The 21,846-nt window shown below is 47.0% G+C and overlaps 2 protein-coding genes across 2 annotated transcripts; one reads left to right on the top strand and one right to left on the bottom strand.

Moving 5' to 3' along the window:
• Positions 1-248: 248 nt before the first annotated feature.
• On the top strand, positions 249-10,327 carry LOC122372350 (facilitated trehalose transporter Tret1-like). Its single transcript, XM_043349451.1, has 3 exons — positions 249-277; positions 5,520-5,619; positions 8,929-10,327. Exons 2-3 carry the CDS (start codon positions 5,554-5,556, stop codon positions 10,294-10,296), a joined length of 1,434 nt encoding a protein of 477 aa, XP_043205386.1. The 5' UTR covers positions 249-277; positions 5,520-5,553; the 3' UTR covers positions 10,297-10,327.
• A 3,191-nt stretch (positions 10,328-13,518) lies between these two features.
• On the bottom strand, positions 13,519-16,163 carry LOC122372353 (facilitated trehalose transporter Tret1-like). The gene is made up of 2 exons (XM_043349458.1): positions 16,073-16,163; positions 13,519-15,646 (listed from the first exon to the last, which is right to left on the bottom strand). Exons 1-2 carry the CDS (start codon positions 16,161-16,163, stop codon positions 14,220-14,222), a joined length of 1,518 nt encoding a protein of 505 aa, XP_043205393.1. The 3' UTR covers positions 13,519-14,219.
• Between the last annotated feature and the right edge of the window lie 5,683 nt (positions 16,164-21,846).

The raw sequence follows: 21,846 nt of genomic DNA, 5'->3' as shown, positions 1-21,846 counted from the left end.
GATGGTCACTTTAGTACGGGCCGAGTTTTCAAACGGGCCGTAACACATACACGACGACGACAGGTTTTATCAGCAGAGTCCCTCCCAAGGACACAGCAGTAATCTCTGACTTCTAACAGGCTGTCTGTTTTTATCATGAGGCGGCAGCCTGCACAGCATTCACCACATTAGGCTTGCACCGGCCGTCCCGGTGCCACCGCGGTGGCTCTTCTGCATATCTCGGTCGCTGTTCAGTGAGTGGTGAACCGGGCGCCAGCGAGGACACCAGGAGGCACAGGTGAGGAAGCTCAGAGGTGGGTGGCGCAGCGCCGCTTTCTTGGCCTGGCCTGGACGGTCTGCGAAGGTGGCCCATTCGTTTATGGCTGGAGAGGCAAAATGTGCATCGTATTTTTCTGCTTTAACTCTCGCCCGCACATGGGGGGGGGGGGGGTTGCCACCCCCCCAGGTAGTCTTTCTGCTTTGCACTCAACATTTTTAGAGCTAGAAGGCTGATTTTTCGTATAGCTGCTCCTCTATCCTTTCTTGATGTCCACTGAAAATTTCAAGTTTCTGTGATTTTTGGTTTCGGAGATATGACCTTGTTTTTCAGGTCATGTCATGACCCAAATGGCCAATTCTCAACATCTTGCGTTTGCCATGGGCCTTGTGAGCTTTTGACACCCTGATTTCGGCCTTTTTTGCCAGTCTTACCTCCCACCTATCATGGAACATGTTGTTCGACGATGTACAGGGGTCAAGGTCAGGGTCAAGGTCAACCTAGGTCATCTAAGATAATAGCGTTTTAGGCAAGCTGAATTGACTTTTTGTGAATTTTTTGACTGCATTTTTGGTAAAAGCTTCTCAGATCATCATTTCATGTCATATGGACCCAAAAACAATCGGTGCACACATCAGTATACACACAGACACACACAGACATACAAACACATATAATTGACCTTGACCTAACTTGACCTGAAATGACCTCAGCAGCAAAATTCTGGTCGGGTAGTGTGACAAAGAGGTTCTAGTTGGCTTGGCACCAGAAAACAGCATCGTCATCGGTATTTGATAAGCAGCGCACTTGATATCCAACGGTGACCCAAAACAGCAACATTTTTTAGTTTGACCTCACCTGGAAGGTCAATGACTGACCTGTGAAGGTAAAACTGGGTATCATTGGATTCGTCTCTTCCCAAAGAATCTTTTTGGTCTTACCGCTAAGCTCTATCTCCAACAGGAACGAAATGGCGCGGGGGGTGGCAACCACCCCCCCCCCCCATGTGCGTTCTAGGATGGGAAAATGGCATGTGCGGGCGAGGGTTAATTATAATTCACGATATAGTCTTTCTGCTTACGAGCATGCTCGACAAATTATATCTTTAACATTTATAATGTATTATTATTAGTTACGCTAATATACCTCTTTATCTTTAAGAATTATATGTAAACTGAACCGCAATGACCGCTGCCGTAGGTTAACAGGAATTGATAACCAATTTTAAGGTGCTAGGTCAACCAGTGACCTCTGAGGTCAGGTCAAGTGCCTTATGGTACGGCTCCGTTTTTGGTGAATAACTTCGCCAAAAACGGCCGCAGAGACGCGATTTTGGCAGCATCGTGTTTGCCTCGCTCAGGCGCGTCGAATGATATATACTTTTTGTTTGGGTGAGGTCAATTTAGGGTGTTGACCTCGGGTCACGGTCAGGTCACGAACTTGGTTGAAGGAGGTCATATCACATGTCATTCGATTCGGCAGATCTTCCTGAGTCCATTGGTGGCTTTCCCGACTCGCTGGCTCAATTTGATCGGAAGTAATTGACGAAAAACTAATATGAGCCTAATGACGTCATAAATGACGTCACGCAAGGTCATCATTGCAAAAGTGACGCATCGAACCTTGCAAAGAGTGCGTGAAATCACGATTCTGTGTGCTTGAGATAGTTGAAGATCGTTCCCGGCGCCAGAATAGCAGTTTTCATGTTTCCCCATTGACTTATAATGCCAATGGTGAGGTCACGAAGATGACCTGACCTCATATGACCTTTAGGGAAAATCTGAGATATACAAGTTGTGAGACACTCAATGGTTACTAGGTCTTGTAGGTTTCATTTCCCTGTGAAAGATCATCTGGCAGTGAGGGCGTTGCGAAGTTGTGATATCTGAAGACCGTGCAGAGGTTCACTTGACGTCATAGGTCAGTGACTTGACCTGACCGAAAATGCGGTTGGTGTCCAAAGATCTGGCTTGAATCAAAGTTCAGGTATGCCAAGTCTTAGCTCTCTATCGCCGGCGTGTTCGGAGCTATCGCAAAAAAAAACTACGGGGATCGGCATCCGCCCCACCCCCTCGGCCCGCGAGGGTTAACCCATCCAATGTCAATGAAAACGAATCGTCAATTCATAAGCGTTGGAAGCGGGCATGCTATGAAAAAATTAGCGAGCTATGAGTCTCATCGCGGCCACAGACTTCTCAGAGATGACTGTGCTCGGCCCCTGTTTTTATGCTGATTACGGAGCGAGCGAAGCGAGCGGAGTCTTACGTAGAATAACGGAAATTTCTGAGTATGAGCGGCCGGCCGGCCGGCCGGCCGGCCGGCCGTGGTCACGCTTTTGCGAGGCTTATATCTCAGCAACCACTTGACCGATTTACATGCGGTAATTTTTGTGGGGTAGCTTCATTCCTTCTACCAAGTATTGGACTATTCCCGATGCATGTGGGTGACCCCTTATGCACGTGCCACGTGCAAAACGAAGAGGTGTCACTTTTGTAATTGTTGCAATATCTCGGTAACTACTCGGCCGATTGCGCTGAAAGTTGGCATGTAGGTAGGCACCCACTAGGCACTGCATATCCATGTGCCAGAGTTGGGGTGCTGCTGCACGTGCGCACGTGCAGGGGTCGTTTCCAGATCTCGAGAACGGCTGGACCGATGGCGCTCAAATTTGGTACATGGTTAGGGACCGGTTAGTAGGGTGCCGTGCAAAAGTCAGTTGGGACCCATTTTGCACGTGCGCACGTGCAGGGTGCCGCTTCCAGATCTCGAGAACGGCTGGGCCGATTGTGCTCAAATTTGGCACATCGCTAGAGACCGGTTAGTAGGGTGCCGTGCACAAGTCAGCTGGAGGTACCCCCTCGAAATTTCGCACGTGCAAGGCTCACCCTCTCGCTCGCTCCGTTAGTCGCCCCAAAAGGCGCTATACTGGTAATAGGATTACATGACTGACTGACAATTGAATCTAAACTTGATGAGAAAAATGACAGTTATGCATAAAAACATATCAACTGACGAAGGAAGAACATTTGCTTCAAATTAAAATGGATTCGAATTAGAAAGACAGTGGGGCATGGAGAACACATACCTGCTCACAAATGTGAGCTTTTAATACATTATTATGTATATCCATAAAAGCGTTTTTGTTGAATATCTTCTTATCTGTTGATTGTTATTGATGCGGTCACTAGTCTAACATCTCCCAGCCGCCTTAAACGGCAGCGGGACGTGCAGTGAGAGTCATGGCCGCCGACATGACTTCGTCAAGGCCACTGAGCGCGCGACACAGCGGCCTGCTAGTTACCGGGCGGGGCACATCGCGCTCAGTACCGACCAGACGGGCACGTAGCAATTGGCATACCGATTACTGTACCAGCAAAACACTCTGATAGACGACTATCTGAGAGTCCGTGGCACCGACATATAGCAAATAGTTTTTCACTGCTTCTAACCAGGCAGCAGGTTATCGAATTTAACCCTCGCCGGCCGAGGGGGGGGGGGGGGGCGGGTGCCGCCCCCCCATAGGGTCTTTTTCGCGATAGCTCTAAACATGCTGGCGATAGAGAGCTGAGAATTAGCATATTTGACCTTTGATTCAAGCCGGATCTTTTGACACCAACCGCATTTTCCGGTCAGGTCAGGTCACTGACCTATGACGTCAAAAGTGAACCTCTGCATGGTCTTCTGATGTCGCAACTTCGCAACGCCCTCACTGCTAGAGGAGCTTTCACAGGGAGATGAAACTTGCAGGATCTAGTATCCATTACGAGTATCACAGCTTGTATATCTCGGATTTTTCCTAAACGTCATATGACCTATGACGTCAAAAGTGAACCTCTGCATGGTCTTCTGATGTCGCAACTTCGCAACGCCCTCACTGCCAGAGGAGCTTTCACAGGGAGATGAAACTTGCAGGATCTAGTATCCATTACGAGTATCACAGCTTGTATATCTCGGATTTTTCCTAAACGTCATATGAGGCCAGGTCATTTTCGTGACCTCACCATTATACATAAGTCACTGGGGAAAAATGAAAACTGCTTTTTTTGGCGCCGGGAACGATCTCCAACTATCTCATGCACACAGAATCGTGATTTCATGCACTCCTTGCAAGGTTAGATGCGTCACGTTTGCAATGTTGACCTTGCGTGACGTCATTTATGACGTCATTAGGGTCATATTAGTTTTTCGTCAATAACGCGTAGGCTGCAGTGTGTCTCTTTTTTAGCATGTGTGTTTGTGTGTGTCTTTATGACGTGAAGGGTTTTTATGGACAGTGTGGTCTGGGATAAAGTTTTATCTGTCTGTCTGTCTGTCTTAACTCCCGATCAAATTGAGCTAGCGAGTTGGGAAAGCCGCCAATGTGGACTCAGGAAGACCTGCCAAATCGAATGATATGCATTATGACCTCCTTCGACCAATTTCGTGACCTGGGGGGGGGGGTCGCTGACCTGACCGCGACCAACAAAATCAACACCCTAAGCTGACCTCACCCAAACAAATAGTATATAATTCGACGCGCCTGAGCGAGACGAACACGGTGCTGCCAAAATCGCGGCTCTGCGGCCGTATTTTGCGAAGTTATTCATCAAAAAACGGAACCGTACCTTGGGGCACTTGACCTGAACTCAGAGGTCACCGGTTGACCTAGGACCTTAAAATCGGGTATCAATCTGAGATGACCTCAGGGGCTTATACGGGGGTCACGGACACCATTTTCATGTTCAGAGTGTCTAGGTTACTTGTAATTCAGTGTTTGGGAGTATTTATAATGGTTTTCGTCCAAAAGCGGCGCATTTCAGTTTTCTCCCTTTGACTTACCTATAATGGGGAGGTCGCAAAATTGACCTGACCTTAGGTCATCGATATCAAAATTCTGAGGGATACATTTTGTACATGCTATTGCTCTTAGCAATCGTTGAAAGTTTCAAAGCGTCGGTCACTCAGTGTAGCTATGGCAGACATTGAAACTTTTGATGAGGTGAGGTCACTTCAAGTGACTTGTTGACCTGACCTTGAATGACCTTGGTCTGAAATTTTCACAGCATTTGTAGAATTGATGCATGATAAGATGTGCCTAAAACGGCGGCGCTTTGAGATATTCGCGAAAAACAGAGGGGGGGGGGGGTGTTCAAACACCTCCCACCAGGGTGCGGGTTGATAAATTAATAGCTAGGCCTGGCCTAATGGAAAACGAGCTCATTGTTAACAAATCAATGCGATCTTTTAGAAATAATCCAGCTTTAAGCGCTTACTTCGTTTTCAGAATACATAGTGGGACGAAGAAGCACAAATTGAGGATGGCCGGTGATGATGCTGACGGAAGAAACAAATCAGAGGACACCAAACGAGGACTGCTTCTGCAGGGCCCAGTTTCACCAAGCTCTGTTTGGGGTAGTTTCGGCGAAACTACCCCAAACCAGTTTCACCAAATGGGGTAGGTTCTGATTGGCCACTTCCAAACTACCCCATGGAGTAGTTCTTATTTTACCCCAAATTTGCCATGCAAACAGATGCTCACGGTCCGTGAGCAACTGAACAAGCCAATCAATCAGCTGATTATCGTCGGTTCTACCCCAAATATCCGACCAAAATTACGGCAGACATTCGTGGGGTAATCTGTGAATATGATACCGATTGTGAGCAAGAATTGACAGTAAAATAGTAATAAGAACATAATTTATTGAAGTCCAATCACCTGTCACGTTTGAGTACGCATTATTCATAGCATACCTACTTCAAATTTCATCCAAGTATTTTACTGCATGTAGCCTGCGCCACCATGCTTGTGATCTACAACACCAAAAGAAGCATTATACATAGATGTCGCCCATAGCTGAATGCCAGGAATTTTACTTTTTTAACTATTAAAGGTTTTCTTCAACAGTGACCTTGAATACCGGATGAGGAAGCCTTGAAATATAAACAATAAAAATGCACATTTTTCACGGTGGTTACATGCTGCGTCTTGTTGAAATGATCCAAGTACTTGTGTGATCTATTCAAATTATCATTTGAGCCTTGATTTGAGGCATCTATGTATTACGGTCAATGTGCAAATATCCAGCAAATGTCAAGACGCTAACAACTGAAATCAATATAAAATGCCGTACCTAAATCAGCAAGAGGATGTGTCGTGCATACCTAGGTAATTCTCATTAGAAATAAAAAGCATATGGTGCACGAAATTCGTAAGAAGCAGTTGTTAACAATACCAGGCCAAGTGGATTCGATACTTTCCATATCTATTTTTTTTTTGTCGCTGTTGTGCATATCTCAATTAAAGGGACTATCCCACCTTTAACATGGGGTTTGAGTTGAGATAGCCAAGTTTGCGGCGAGGTTCAGAAACCACTATCTATCTAGGTTGCAACCCCCGCGGCCTCTTGGTGTTGAAGAAATTCGTTCCCTTCATTTGAAAATGGGCCTTGTGCAAGGCCCTATCTTCAACATGGAGCGACCGTTAGTGTGACGTCACCTCGTTTAGTCATTCTGATTTAAATGGGTTTTTTCGTTGAAAAATCGCTTAAAACTTGGTCTGAACTTTGTTGTGGTGCCTACAGAGTAAAAAGAATCAGCTTTATGACAGTAATGTGGCCTGGGGAAGGAGGTAATTTTGGGCTGTGACGTCACATATTTAAAAGTTTGTGTTTGGAATATGGGAAGCCTAAGATGTTTAATGAAAAATAAATGCCAGAACCGTGTTCCTGGTCATCCAATCTATAAAGTCGGGCACAATTTAACTGGTTTTAACAACATTTTAGAAGGTGGGATAGTCCCTTTAAGTTGCGTTATGTGCCGTGCATCTGTAATGTATGTATTTTGTAATGCACACTAGAAATAAAAAGCATCTGGTGCAAAAGATTCGTAGTTAAAAGTCGTCAAAAATACCAAGCAAGGTGTATTCGATACTAAAACATGCACTAATTTACTAAAACATTCTAATTATAAAACACTAAACATCTAATCTAATTTAACATCTAATCTAATCTTAAATATCTAATCTAAACATCTAATCTAAGCATCTAATTTACTAAAACACTAATTAATATTAAAATATTCGATACTATTCGATATTAAAACTAGATAAATAGATATTCGATAATGTAACCTATCCATCAAGATTCGCGGTTGTGCATTGCATTCCTTTCTCAATAAAGTTGTGAATCTTGGAAACTGAGGTGCCATGGTGCCATCGTTACCAAGGTGATTGGTAGACAAATACAAGAAGCCAAATCGAATGTGTTCTTCATTTCACGCCGTCGTGAAATGAAATTCTCGACCAATCAAAACGTTCCGTTGTTTTGCTGATGCTGCTTGCTTAGCAAACATTCACAAGAGATGCCGAAACTACCCCATGGGGGTAGTTTGAGCTGGTGAAACTGGATTCTATCCCATGGGGTAGAATGGAAATCTACCCCATGCCGAAATTACCCCACTTGGTGAAACTGGGCCCAGGTGGGATCATTCGGCCATTTCATGTACCTAATCTATTAGACTCAATGTTATCTAATCAATACTTACTGTATGTATTGTATTGCATTGCATTTTACTGTACTGCATTGTACACCAGCTCATCCGCCATTATGACTGCTGATTAAGTTGAGCTCGAGTCATGAGCCAGCGATTTATAATCCTCTGTAGGTGATTATTCTGCTCCTCTGCCGACGGGTGGTGACCGCTCTGTTCCCCTGTTTGCCTGTCGGTGACCGCTCTGTTCCCCTGTCGGTGACCGCTCTGTTCGCCTGCCGGTGACCGTTCTGTACCCCTGTCGGTGACCACTCTGTTCCCCTGTCGCTGACTGCCAGTGGCGGATCCAGGGGGGGGGGGATGGGCATTTGCCCCTCCCAAACGGCATAATTTTAACATTACGCCTATGGACGAGGCATGGAAAGAATCGATAAATTGTTATGGTTTGCCCCCCAAAAAACTCTGAGCTGGATCCGCCTCTGCTGACTGCTATGTTCCTCTGTAGTTGACCGCTCTGTTCTCCTCTGCGGCAGGTGTTGACTGCTCTGAGTCTGTTCCCCCGTTCCCCTGTCGATGACCGCCCTGTTCTACCTCCACTGTCGGCAGGCTGTGACCGCCCTGTTCTACCTCCACTGTCGGCAGGCTGTGACCGCCCTGTTCTACCTCCACTGTCGGCAGGCTGTGACCGCCCTGTTCTACCTCCACTGTCGGCAGTTAGTGACCGCTCTGTGTTTTTCTGTCGGCAGTTGGTGACCGCTCTGTGTTTCTCTGTCGGCAGGTGGTGACCGCTCTGTGTTTCTCTGTCGGCAGGCTGTGACCGCTCTGTGTTTTTCTGTCGGCAGGCTGTGAGTGACCGCTCTGTGTTTCTCTGTCGGCAGGTGGTGACCGCTCTGTGTTTCTCTGTCGGCAGGCTGTGACCGCTCTGTGTTTTTCTGTCGGCAGGTTGTGAGTGACCGCTCTGTGTTTCTCTGTCGGCAGGTTGTGACCGCTCTGTGTTTTTCTGTCGGCAGGCTGTGACCGCTCTGGGTTTTTCTGTCGGCAGGTTGTGAGTGACCGCTCTGTGTTTCTCTGTCGGCAGGTGGTGACCGCTCTATGTTTCTCTGTCGGCAGGTGGTGACCGCTCTGTGTTTTCTGTCGGCAGATTGTGACCGCTCTGTGTTTCTCTGTCGGCAGGTGGTGACCGCTCTGTGTTTCTCTGTCGGCAGGTGGCGACCGCTCTGGCTCTCTCCGTGGTCGGCTTCAATATCGGCGCGTGCATGTCCTTTTCTGGCATATTCGCCGAGCAGATGACATCTGCTGACGCGCGACCCGCACTGAGCCGGTCGCAGATCTCCTGGGTGGCCTCTGCGTACGCCATCGGCAACATCCCGGGCTTCCTGCTGTCCAGCTACGCCAACCCGCGGCTGGGCACCATCCGCCTCGTGCAGCTGTGCGCCCCGGTCCTGGCCGGCGGCTGGCTGCTGCTGGCGCTCGGCAACAGCTTCTGGACAATGCTGGCCGGCCGCGCGCTGACCGGTATCGGCGTGGGGACCGCCTTCGGACCCACCATCACACATATCGGTGAAATATCGTCTGTCAACGTTCGCGGAGCACTCTCAGTGTTCTTGAACGTGATGATTAGTGCCGGTATGCTCGCCATTTTCTTATGCGGATGGCAGCTTGACTGGCGACATACATGTCTAGTTGTGGGCATCGGACCTGTCGTTGTGATGTTTCTGGTCACACTCATGCTTCCTCGCTCCGCCAAATGGCTCATCTCAAAAGGGCATCCGGTGGAGGAGGCACAACGCTCGCTCCGTTTTTACCATGGTCATGATTACGATGTGGATAAGGAAATCCGTTCTATTAGAGATTCGCTCGGAGATCAGCACAAGTGTGACGCGTCGCTACTCGACGTTTTGAAATTACTGAAACACAGACGATACTCGCAGCCATTCTGCATTGTTCTTGTATCGTTTATATTTTTCATGAGCTCTGGTGGATTCACAACAGCCGCCTTTGCTCCAGTGGTGTTCAAACAGGTCGGGGCGATCGATAACCCGTACATGGGCTCAATCTTTGTGGGTGTCCTAAGAGTGACCGCCTCTGTCCTGACCAGCCCCGTGATGTCCAAATGCGAGCGGAGTACCCTGATGATGACGAACGGCGCTGTCGGCGGCGCGGCCTGTGTCGTGGCCGGCTGTTTCCTGTTCTACAGCGCCGCGCTGGCCGACTACGCCTGGGTGTCTCTGGTGTCGATTCTGGTGATCGTGGGCGCCATGTCGTTCGGCATCGGCGTCCTCACCAATGTGTTGCTGGCCGAGCTGCTGCCCAACGCGGTGCGCGCCGAGCTCGGGGGCATAGTGCTGCTGCTGGCGGCCGTGGTCAACTTTGGCATGCTGTACGCCTTCCCAGCGCTGATCGCTCTGCTCGGTATGCCTGGAGTGTACTGGTTCTTTGCAGCCATGCACGTGGCTATGCTCGTTTTTGCTAAATTTTTCGTGCCTCAAACACGTGGAAAGACCATTGAAGAGATTCAAAAGATGTTTGAGAAAGATGATGATGTTGGCCAGACTGTAACTACTGGGCAATAATGACCTGCTGCTTGTCATGAAATAAATAGACACATTTTGACAGGATTTTGACGAACTATCCCCAATCCACATTATACCATAGTAAGACTAAAAAAGAAATGCTGCGCATATTACCTACGTTTGATGCAGGTGTCCTAAAAATACTTGAGATATTTGTAGCTGCTGAGACTAATTAACGATTTTCGCAGCCAGGTGACAGAAATGAAACCTTGAAACTCCAACGAGCGGAAAGGTACAAAAGATATTTCTATGGAATTGCGTCCCATGGCTGATCTGCTCTGATCATATGGTCTTACGTAACCCGCTTATCTGGACAAGAAAGAACATACCTTCAGATTCATTGCACGTCTATGTGACAGCACGTTTCTGTTCCGTTCAGAGCTCTCACATGCGGCCTCACGTGGGGCCTCAGGTGCGACCTCGCTGCTGGCTTCCAGGCAGAATAAACTGCAGCAGAGAGAAACGTCAAGGCATTGCTGGCACGCCGAGCAGATTATTTATAGCGATAAGGTGTTCACTAAAAATTGACACAAACTTTGAATAACTACACATCAAAAGCGAAGCAAGCTATTTCGGTGTAACTTACCATAGAGATAAAAGGAACTTTTCTCATCATATCGAGCATAAAATGTTACGGATATAATTAAAACGGTCGCGTAGGAGGTCGCTTTAAATAAGGACCACCAAAAGCCCATTGGCAGACTTTCCCAAAATAGTGCGTCAATAGGAGAGTCTCGCACGTACAAATACCTAATGAAAACTTACAATGTCGAACTTAGTTACATACATACCGCATGGTGGAAAGAAAGTTCTATGTGGGTTTGGGAAAGTGGTGTAATTGTGAAAATATTGACCTGAGGAAGGGTCGGGGCCCCGAAAATGCACGTGGAGCGGCTTTTTGGCACGTCACGGCGCAATGCTGCTGATCAGTAAGGTATCAGCTGTACCAACACGAAGAAGATATAACACACCTGAGGCTAGGCTGAGTAACAAACGGCGTAAATGATTTCTCGAAGCGACTGGGAACAGCAATAGGCAATAGACGTAAATATGCAATGGTCAAGAAATGCCAAAAATTTCATAACAAGGTCGAACTATTTAAGGAATAAAAATTATATTTTTAGTTAAAGGGCGACAATTAGCTAGACAATGGAGTGTTCTGTAGTGATGCTATCGATAACGTAAGAGCTAACGTCCATTTACATGTCGGTATGCAAACTAACGCTGAATGCTATGGTGTACCTATGTGTTATTTCAGAACATATCATCAGTTCGACTTCATTCCTCCAGGCTGGTCCATATAATATGATACTTTCGGAGCCAAATGTATTATTTAGTACTAGAGGTTCATGCAGAACAACATATGTAACCAAAAGGTGATCTTCTGGTCCGACCTCGCTCCAGCACACTAACCAAGGGGCGCCTTACGCACCCCGGCCGATGTAAAAATTCCATTCGTAAATTGTAACGAGGCCAAATAAGCCGTTCGCCACGCCTGAAATTTAACCCTCGCATGTGTGCGGCGTTTTCCAGCTTCTAATGTGTAGGGGGGGGGGGGGGGGTCGGTTGGACCCCCCCTTGCCGTTTGGCCCCTGATCGAGCTAGAGCTTCGCGGAAAAAACGAGCGTGTTGCCCGTGACGAGAGGAAGCCGATGATACCCAATTTTAAGGTCCTAGGTCATTGGTTGACCTTCCAGGTCAGGTCAATGACCCAAAGTCGGGAAAATCGGGACCTAATAATAATAATATAAGAATAACCAGTAACCTCAGAATATAAATCAGAAATAGGAGCCAAAAGGTTATATTTAAAGTTATCGAATATTTCGCTCCTGGAGCTTCGTCAGCGATAATTACCGCTGACGAAGCTCCAGGAGCGAAATATTCGATAACTTTAAATATAACCTTTTGGCTCCTATTTCTGATTTATATTATGAGGTTACTGGTTATTCTTATATTATTATTATTCATCATGAGCCTCAAGCAGAGTTTCAGCTTTTTGAGAAAATCGGGACCTATTAGAAAGACGTAAAGTGTGGCTGCTAAGGGGTTATTCGGGGTGCTGATCACGAATATCGTGTTAGTGTTGATCACAGATGATGTCTTTAAGCATTTAGACCAGGTCGGGTCAGGTCAGGTCAGGTCAACCAGTAGGGGTTGTGACGGGTATTCGTAGTACGTGTCAACCGCCTCTGACAGCTTCGTAACATGTTACGAAGGCATCAAAACTACTTCGTAAATGTTTAAATGGTTGCTAAATTCGAATTCAGCTCCAAAAACTAGCCTAGAAACATGTAAAACTCGAAAAAGTGAACCGAGGTCACCCGAGGTCACCAAAGGTCAGTGACCTGAACTGACCTTCAGGTGACCTTGACACCCACCCTAATGCATGGGAGCAGCATCAAATCACATGTTTGAACGTTTGAAACCACGAAAAGCTTGCAAACGCGCGGCTATTGCGAGCCGACATACGCGGAATCGCGATTCCGGCCAAACATGGTCTCGGAAAAGGGGTCACAGGTCAAAGGTCATTGGGGTCAGGGTCATGAAATTTTCAGGGTAGGTGTAAAATTGATCAATGCGAGGGTACTAAAAGTTTCGTCGCGATCGGCCGCTTTTTACGCGAGTTATTCGCGAAAAACCATGGGGGGGTCCATCCGACCCCCCCTACACATGCGAGGGTTAAGAAATGAGTATGAAATGTGTTTTGCCGAAAGCTATAACGTTTGTTGGTGTCTTTAGATTTCAAAGAAAATATCAACTGGTAGCTCGTTACCGCCATGAATTGGCCAAATTCACGGTCCACTGGTACCAGAGCATGTGAAAACACTTCCAAGCAAATGTCCAAAAAGAGACCTATGGGGATCAGACAAATTTGTTGACGATCTACAGCTTGCAGCAGGTGCAATGGGCTTTACAGCTTTACAATAATGCCTCGGTTGTTTAAATCGGTACATTTTTACCGATGATACAGTCTGCTAAACTTTGTCTCAATTTTTGGTGAACACATATTAGACCAAATAAATCAGTTGATTGGGATTTCATTTGCTGAGAAGCATTAACCAAGCAACTTGTCATTATCAGACCATGAAATTACTTTTATTGTCAATGTCGGTCATATGCTGGACTAAAGTCATAACATAAATTACCTAGCTATAAGATAAGAAGAGTTTATGCACATACTTGGTTGAAATGCAGGAATTCTTAATTTTCAAACAGGGACCGTAATTTTTGCACTGTATATTGAAAACATAGGTACCAGTGATTCTACCAACTATGCGGACGATGACGCTCAGCAATGAAACCACATCAAAATGCATACCTACCTATCGGTTGGCCTCATAGTAAAACGTTATCGGCCTGCACGGCGCACGCACATACACTTTGGTACACAGCATATTGGTGTTACAGGCGGGAATATTTAGTTTCTTATGCATTGACACTATATGCATCATACGATATCTATGTCATCACCGAAGATATGTTGTTGAGTGCTCTCGCGAGGAACATCTTGTTTTAATATTTTAGAATGATTGTTAATGACCTTTTCCTCGAATAATAAAATGCTATGACGAAAGTGATATATAGTTCAGTGAATTTTCGTCCATAGGGCATCATCAGACAAGCAATTAGCAAACATACCCAAATCATATACCTTTTCGACATTTAAACATTTCATTATTCGAGGAAAAGGTTATTAACAATCATCCTATGTCATCACACTCGACCACAACATAAGACACCGTGAAACAGCACAGCGAAATATAACTTCGCTTTTTGCAGCCATAGCGCTACATTTATAAGGGCTGCTACAAAAAGCGCTATTTGAGTTAAGGCAACACAACCCTTCAGCATTTATCATGCGAAGAGTTACCGATACACGTGTAATTTTACTTCACTTACGAAGTAAAAGTTAGTGAACAACCTTACGGAGACCCAGACTGCTTGGCAGAATCTGAATCATGAATAGGGAATGTCTGGTAAGTCAAACTCCCTCGCTTGTCCTTAAGGTGCACATGGATTGGATCACTGGCACAGTTGGTAACGTTCTTTACAAACATTTTCTGCACTTCCTCTATGGACTTTCCACGTGTATGAGGTAAGCACACCTTAGCAAAAACAAACAACAAGAAGTGCATAACAGTGAAAAACCAATAAACACCTGACATATCCACAGCGGCGACGGCGAGCGGGAAGGTGTACACCATGATGAAGTTGATGGTGCCAAAGAAGGTCAGCAGGATCCCTCCGGCCTCGGCGCGGATGGCGTTGGGCAGCAGCTCGGTCAGCAGAAGGTTGGTCAGCGGCGCGATTCCCAGCGACATGGCGCTCACGATCACCAGCACTGAGACCAGCTGCACCCAGGCATAGTCGGCCAGCGCGGCGCTGTAGTGGAAGAAGAAGCCGCTGACGAGGCAGGCCGCGCCGCCAACCACGCCGTTAATCATCAGTGACGTTCTGCGCTCGCTCTTTTGCACGATGTAGCTCATCATGATGGAAGTTATCACTCTGAGGGCGCCCACCAAGATCGACCCGATGTACGGGTTGCTGAAGCCACCAACATCTTTGAAAACTACCGGAGCGAATGACGCTGTGGTAAATCCTCCGGAAAACACAAACAGTACGTACATGCAGAGCATCAGACAGAAGGGCACCAGATAGTGTCTGTGTCTGAGAAGTTGCAGCACCTCGAACAGAGACGCGTCGTGCCGGTGTTCCTCTCCGAGCGACTCCCTGATTTTCTGTATCTGCTGATCGACGTCATAGTCCTTGCCATGGTAGAAACGGAGCGAGCGTTGTGCCTCCTCCACCGGATGCCCTTTTGAGATGAGCCATTTGGCGGAGCGAGGAAGCATGAGCGAGACTAGGAACATTACAACGACGGGCCCGATGCCCACTACTAGACACGTATGTCGCCAGCCAAGCTTCCAGCCACACAAGAAAGTAATGAGCATACCAAAACTTAACATTAGGTTGAAGAACAATGCAAGCACTCCGCGAATGTTTACTGACGAGATTTCACCAATATATGTGATGGTGGGCCCAAAGACAATGCCCACAGCTACATGGTCCAAAAATCGCCTCCCAGAGCCAGCAGCAGCCAGCCGCCGGCCAGGGCCGGTGCGCACAGCTGCACGAGGCGGATGGTGCCCAGCCGCGGGTTGACGTAGCTGGACACCAGACAGCCCAGCGTGTTGCCGATGGCGTAACCGGAGGCCACCCAGGAGATCTGCGAGCGGGTGAGCGGCAGGACACCCTGGTCGGCCGTCATCTGCTCTGTGAACACGCCCGTGAACGCCAGGCTGCCGCCTATGCTGAACCCGGTCATGGAGAGGGACAGCGCAGTCACAACCTGTCGGCAAAACGACACGGCGCTCACTCATCTGAGCCAGGACACAGAGTGATGCATGAGTACTATGATAGAATAATATGACATATACTCAGTGAGTGAGAATAATGTGATTTATGCACGCTGCTACAATGATAAGAAAATGCCTATCACATCTGAAACATCGCGTATAAGACGAGATCAAGCTTGAGTCAGTCGCCAACTTTCGCAACATTCTATACACACGTCCGGGAAGACGTACTCGTAAGCCAGGAGTGACTGTCGAATAGCGCAGCTTTACGGCTAAGCAACACACTGATCAATTTTCACAATGAAACATTTTTGTTATGTAAAAATGGGTAAGCTATGCACATTTAATGACGATGTATGTGTACAGTATAACGTGACACGTGTTACTTCCTCTCTAGACCCGGCAGGCGCCACCCTGACCCGGTCCCACCTGCATCACGAGGCCGCGCCTCGAGTCCTTGCACTGGTCTCCGCACTTGCCCTCCCCACTTCCATCGGCCGCGCTGCTCATGTTTCAGCACCAGCAGCGTCTGTACGCGTCTGCACTGCGTATCTCACTCAGGGCAGCGATTACACAGCACCAACTCTGTCGGTGACAACCTCGTGACTCCCAAGTCAGCCGACGGAGCCGCGTAAACAAATCGGAGCGGCCGCCTAACTAAAATAGTCTGGGGCGGGGGTCGGGCGCGGGGTGCCACCGGGCTCCTCCTCTCCCGAAAGCTGACACCGACTGCTCACACCGCGGTATCGGCCGAGAACGAGGGGCTGGCTGATGTGTGCCAGGTCACACCGTACCCTATTGTTCACAGCGCCTGGGGTAACCAACGGGCTGGGGACGGGGTGCGGAGGCCAATGACAATGCGACAGGGCCCAGCGACAGAAGATCAGAAATCGAGACACGTTTTGAAATTGATAATGGCATCGGGCCAAAAATAGCAACCAAAAAGACTCAGACGTGCCGTGTATATACATATATCATTGGTGGGAATCCAGCTTGGGGTAGTTCCACAGTGTGACACAAGCCACTCACTTCTGATAAAGATTCTGTAAATTAATGGACTACAAATGCAAGTCACAATGCCAGTGGAATTGCACTCCTCTGATAATGACGTTCCATCGATACCATCCATCGGTACCGTCGACGGGTGATCCAGCAGCACCGTCCCGCTAGCAGTACCGGTAGACTAACCCCACCAGCAGCACCAACCCCACCAGCAGCGGACCGACAGACTGACCCCACCAGCAGCACCGTCCCACTAGCAGTACCGGTAGACTGACCCCACCGCAGCACCAACCCCACCAACAGCGGACCGGCGCGATTGACCCCACCAGCAGCACCTTCCCACTAGCAGTACCGGTAGACTGACCCCACCAGCAGCACCAACCCCACCAGCAGCGGACCGGCTCAGCTCCGCAGAATTGGCGCCGGTCCGCGGCGGCCGATCGCACGGTCGGTCAGCCCGCGCTGGCAGCCGCTTCTCTATGGAAATGGCCGGTTTAGAGGCGGCAGGTGGTCGGACACATTGCTCGCGCTGCTCAGCGCGCCACGCCGACGGTTACGGCTGATAAAACGGCCGCCGCGCCCCGGAGGACCTCACACCGATCGTGGACGAGTCGCCTACACGAGACGCGGTAACGCAAGAATGGCGATGGAGTTTGGGAAGGAGCGCAGGGAAAACTGTAATTATAGAAGGACATCGACCGCATTTTACTGTAGCTAAAGGCTGCTCCGTATTTTTCAGAGAGCTACGTAGTACGTACTCCTGGTGAATATGGTAAGCTGGGCACTTTTTTGATGCATTATCTTTCCATCCAGCGTTCCATGCCATAAGCAGCAGTAATTCAGTAGGGACTGGGGGTTAGTTCCACTCTCCAGGTAGGGCAGCGAGGCAGCGGCAGTGTGTTTGCTCTGCGCCGATTGTTGTTTGCACCGGGTCGGCGGTCGACGCGGTAAGGGCTCTCAGCGCCGACCGGACGCCCAGAAATCTCCGGGAGGGCGCGGTGAGGGCGCTCCACCGCCGCGCTGTTGGCCCCAAACAGAGCCGGGGTCGGGACCGTCCGCCTCCTGCTCATTGATCAGCTCATACTGGGAGGTGCATGCCGGTCATTAGTCTCCACGGCTGGCGTGGTAACGACGAGGCGACGGGCGCTCTATAGCTGCCGAACCCCAATGAGCCGGGGGCTGCACACAAATGTAAGGCCATATGTAGCGTGCATATGTCATACCGCGCATGCCTATAGTAATTCGACTGCGCATTGCGCACGTCAGAGGAGCGACGCAGCGCGGTGTCGTGGCGGCTGCGCCTGGGGTTCCGCCACACTGGGTGGCTGCGGCCGCGGTGAAATTGTAACTGCGCTCTTCGATAACTGAGGTAGAACGAATACTCTGTGGTAGCTCTTATTGTATTGTGTATTGCATTGGTTCATCTAAAATGCAACATCACCACACCTACCTTCTTACGGCCATTGTGTTAATGAAAGTTGAAGCACGAATGACCTTTGGTTGACCTTGACACATGAAAGGTCGTTTCCGAATACGATGGATTCGTACCCGCTGATCACGAATCTGGCATATGTTGTCCTCTAAGCCCAGAGGTGCACAAACCTTCCTACTTGCCTACAATGTAGGAGACAGGAAAGAGCCGAAGAGGGTAGCCGCGAGACAGATTTCAGTTTGTGTTTTCTGTACAAAAATGACTATAAAAACAGCTAACTGGTAGCAATTGGTCGGTACAATCAGCTGTCAACGGCATTTGGTCATTACATTTCTTTACGTGTCTTCAAAAACAGTTCCTACAAATCTCCTCCATGAGACACCCACGAGACAGTTCCCATTGGATTAACATTGTGTCTCATGAGACACCGTGTAGGTAAAATGTAGGATGAAAAACTGCGAAAGTGGTGGGCATGTTCCGAAAAACGGCGCACAAATTCTTTGGGCGCCTATCAGTTAAAACAAAACTCCTGTTCGAAAATGGGTTCTGGCAAAGTTTCGTCAGCTGGTTTCCATAGCAACCGCCATTCGTGGGACAAGCTGACGCCATTTGCTAGCGCGTTGCGTGGTAACCAGCTATCGGTGTCAGTTGAATTTGAAAGATAATTGTAACAGTGAACAGCTCGCTTCAGTTGCTGTACTGTGCTGTGGATGTGTGTCTTGTGCAGTGTAAGCAAAGTGTATAAGGACTTTCACATTATATTTTGTGATGGTGTGGTAATAGGTTGTGAGCTCCAAGTGGAGTTAAGGAATTGCCAAAGAAATGAAAACTCTGCATGGGCCGGAAATCTGCAGCCTGCACTTCTATAAACTCTTCATAAGAGGTTCGTGGCAGGGGGCATTTTGGGGAGCGATTATGGAGGTGCTGGTAAGTAGGTAGGTACCCAACCTAATTGGCTTGATGAGAACTGAAACTGAAAGTCAAATGAATTGTGAAATTGCTTTACCTATCCTATCTGATCACTTCTACTTATTTTTTTTTTTAAATTTTCCATTCATTTTGATTCATAAAGAACAACATTGAAAGATGCTAACATGTAGGTAACTACCTACCTAGCTCTAATGTAAATAGGTACCTAATAATTTCCTTCAAAAGAATATATGGCTCTTCAATGTACTGGAGATTTAGTAATTGAAGGCATCTCACTTCATTTTGAACATTACCTAGGTATAACTTCCATAAACTGCATGACAAATTTTTAATTTCCTTGTTGTAACACCAATACTACAAACATTCATCTGGGCACAAGGCTCACAACATCAAATTATTCATGTTTTATAGACAGGTACCTATACAGCAAAAATGCTACAGAGATATGTGCTTATTTTCAACATAGGCTTTGTGTTCAGTTGTGTATATAATAATTTTGTGGGTGGAAAATGTGTCATGAATTGTCTACAGGTCTGTGTAGAATTGTAATTAATATGATTATAGAAAAAGGAATGGTCGGTTAAGTAGTCAACATGTTTACTCAATAACAAGATATGCTGGCATGGAGTTTGCTCATGAGTTTGCTCAAAAACCTTTCAGTTAGTGTGGGAAGCATAGCAATTTGAAGCATATGCTTTTGCTTATAAAACTGATTTGTAATGGGGTTTGTGAAGTTCTCCATAAATTTCACACCTAGCAATGTACCTACCTAATGCATTGCATTACTTCAAAAAGAGGGAGACCATACCTACAAGTTGTCAGGCAGGTAGGCTTTGACATTGATTTCAAGGTTTCAAGGTGATCTGTGCTTTTTGCTTATAACTTGTCCTCATTCTCTGACTAAAGGAGTGGCAATACAATCTGACTTGTTCTATTTTCCTCTTGCCTTGCCATTTTTGACATAATCCTTGCCCAGGCTATATGTTGGTATGATGAAGGTCAATCAGATGACATATTTCAAATATTACAGTCATGATTTCAGTTGAATTTGCCTAACTTTATTTAAGCAATATAAGATTACACATTGCATAGCTATAACAGCAATATTTGAGCCACCACTGGCATAGAAATTAATAGGTTGCAAAACATTACTCAGCAAGAAGAAATCAGTCATTGACAGTGGAGAAAACACATCTAGACTTGACAACAAATTACAATTGATTATTCTTCTACCATTCATGTTGGCATAAGTAATAATTCAAATGGATACTTAGTGCATTTTTCTTAAGATTTTAAGCACATGAGATCCATCCAAAGGCACAGACTCGGAACAAAGGCTGTGTTATAAACAAGGATATTGCACCTTTTTTTGTATTTTAACATGTTGTTATATTCCGACATCCTAAGAAAAATAATATGGTAATCTGCCCTGCTTCATTTGATACGTATCGATGAGTAATTGGATGTTGCGGGAATGCAGTTAGTTTTCCCGGCAGTTGTCTCCAGCAGCCACAAAATGGCCGCTTACTTTCCGTCAAACATTTGCTTTCATATGGCTAAGTACATTAATTTCACTTAGTCTAACTTTGTCTAGCAAATCTCCAGTTTTACTTCGGAAAAACCGGCAGCGTGTTCCACATTGGTGACCCCGCCAGGCGAGGCAGTTCCGTCGGCCGTCGATGTCCTACGGTCATATAACCCCCCAATAAAACTAGCGCGTCTAACGATCGGCAGCATGGATGGTCACACCATCCATGGCAGGGACCGACCTCACAGAGCCACGCAGAAAACAGGAATATCGGATTTATCTGCCTCTAAACTGTAATGTATGAATGCGTCGTGAAAATTTTACAAGACAGCTGAGGTTTGCTAAGCAAGAAAAAATAGACCAGGATCTGTATTAGCGAAGAGATTAGCGATGCAGGTGAAATGTGTATAGATTGCAGTATACCTAGATGTAGTCAGCGATGGATTATAAAAGGATTTAAAGCCGCTTCTTAAAGCCTACAGTCAAAACGTTTTCTGAACGTTTGTGGTCCTCAATATGATAAATATTCCATAGCAATTTAATGGGCTTCGTCCCATTAGCAAATATTGCAAAATCGTCCTCAAATAATGTTTTCTTACCTAAATGAAGTAATGTTGATCCAGGAAAAAACTTGTTACACACTCCTTAAAGTTTCATATTCCTAAACAGAAACACTGATGTGCACCGTACACTGCAGCGTTACGTCACTTCACCTTCAGCCCGCCAAGTAGTAACTGCCCCACTAAACGGGAGAGGGACGCTATGGGACGGCAGATGGACGCCCGTCTGGTCCATGTGGAACTGAACCCTCATTGGATGAGAGGAATTAATTGAGCGTCCCGGTGGTTTTATGAGGGTAGTTCTTGACTTTCCAGTGTTTCCTGATCCTGACACAGTCAACAACCAGACCGCCTCACTCTAGTCTATTTATACACCACCAGTGTCCAGTATGCATTTCAGGTGGAGGTGTACCAAGTCCTGCCTCGCACTTTGCCCAAATCAGCGCATACTGTATGTCTGTCGGCTTCTTAAAAAATGACGATAAATCTGCGGATAGCTTCAGAAATAAAAACACTTCAGGAATAGCGTTTACGTCCTGCAAATATTAATCACTGTAATGTAAATAACCAGCTTTACTTGAAAGTATAGATATGTTGGGATATACCTAAGGATGATCGGTGAGACAAACCGGAGCCATCGGAGACCGTGTAGGAGACAGGCTGGGCTATTTGTGCACCTCTGTCTAAGCCTTCATTTAGAGCCTCTGGATGGCATCATTGTCTTATGTATTGACTTGGATC

Source organism: Amphibalanus amphitrite, unplaced genomic scaffold (genome assembly GCF_019059575.1).
Source record: "Amphibalanus amphitrite isolate SeventyFive unplaced genomic scaffold, NRLGWU_Aamphi_draft 001349F_arrow, whole genome shotgun sequence".
In the NCBI taxonomy this organism is placed as follows: domain Eukaryota; kingdom Metazoa; phylum Arthropoda; class Thecostraca; order Balanomorpha; family Balanidae; genus Amphibalanus; species Amphibalanus amphitrite.
This window is presented reverse-complemented; position numbering and strand designations above follow the sequence as displayed.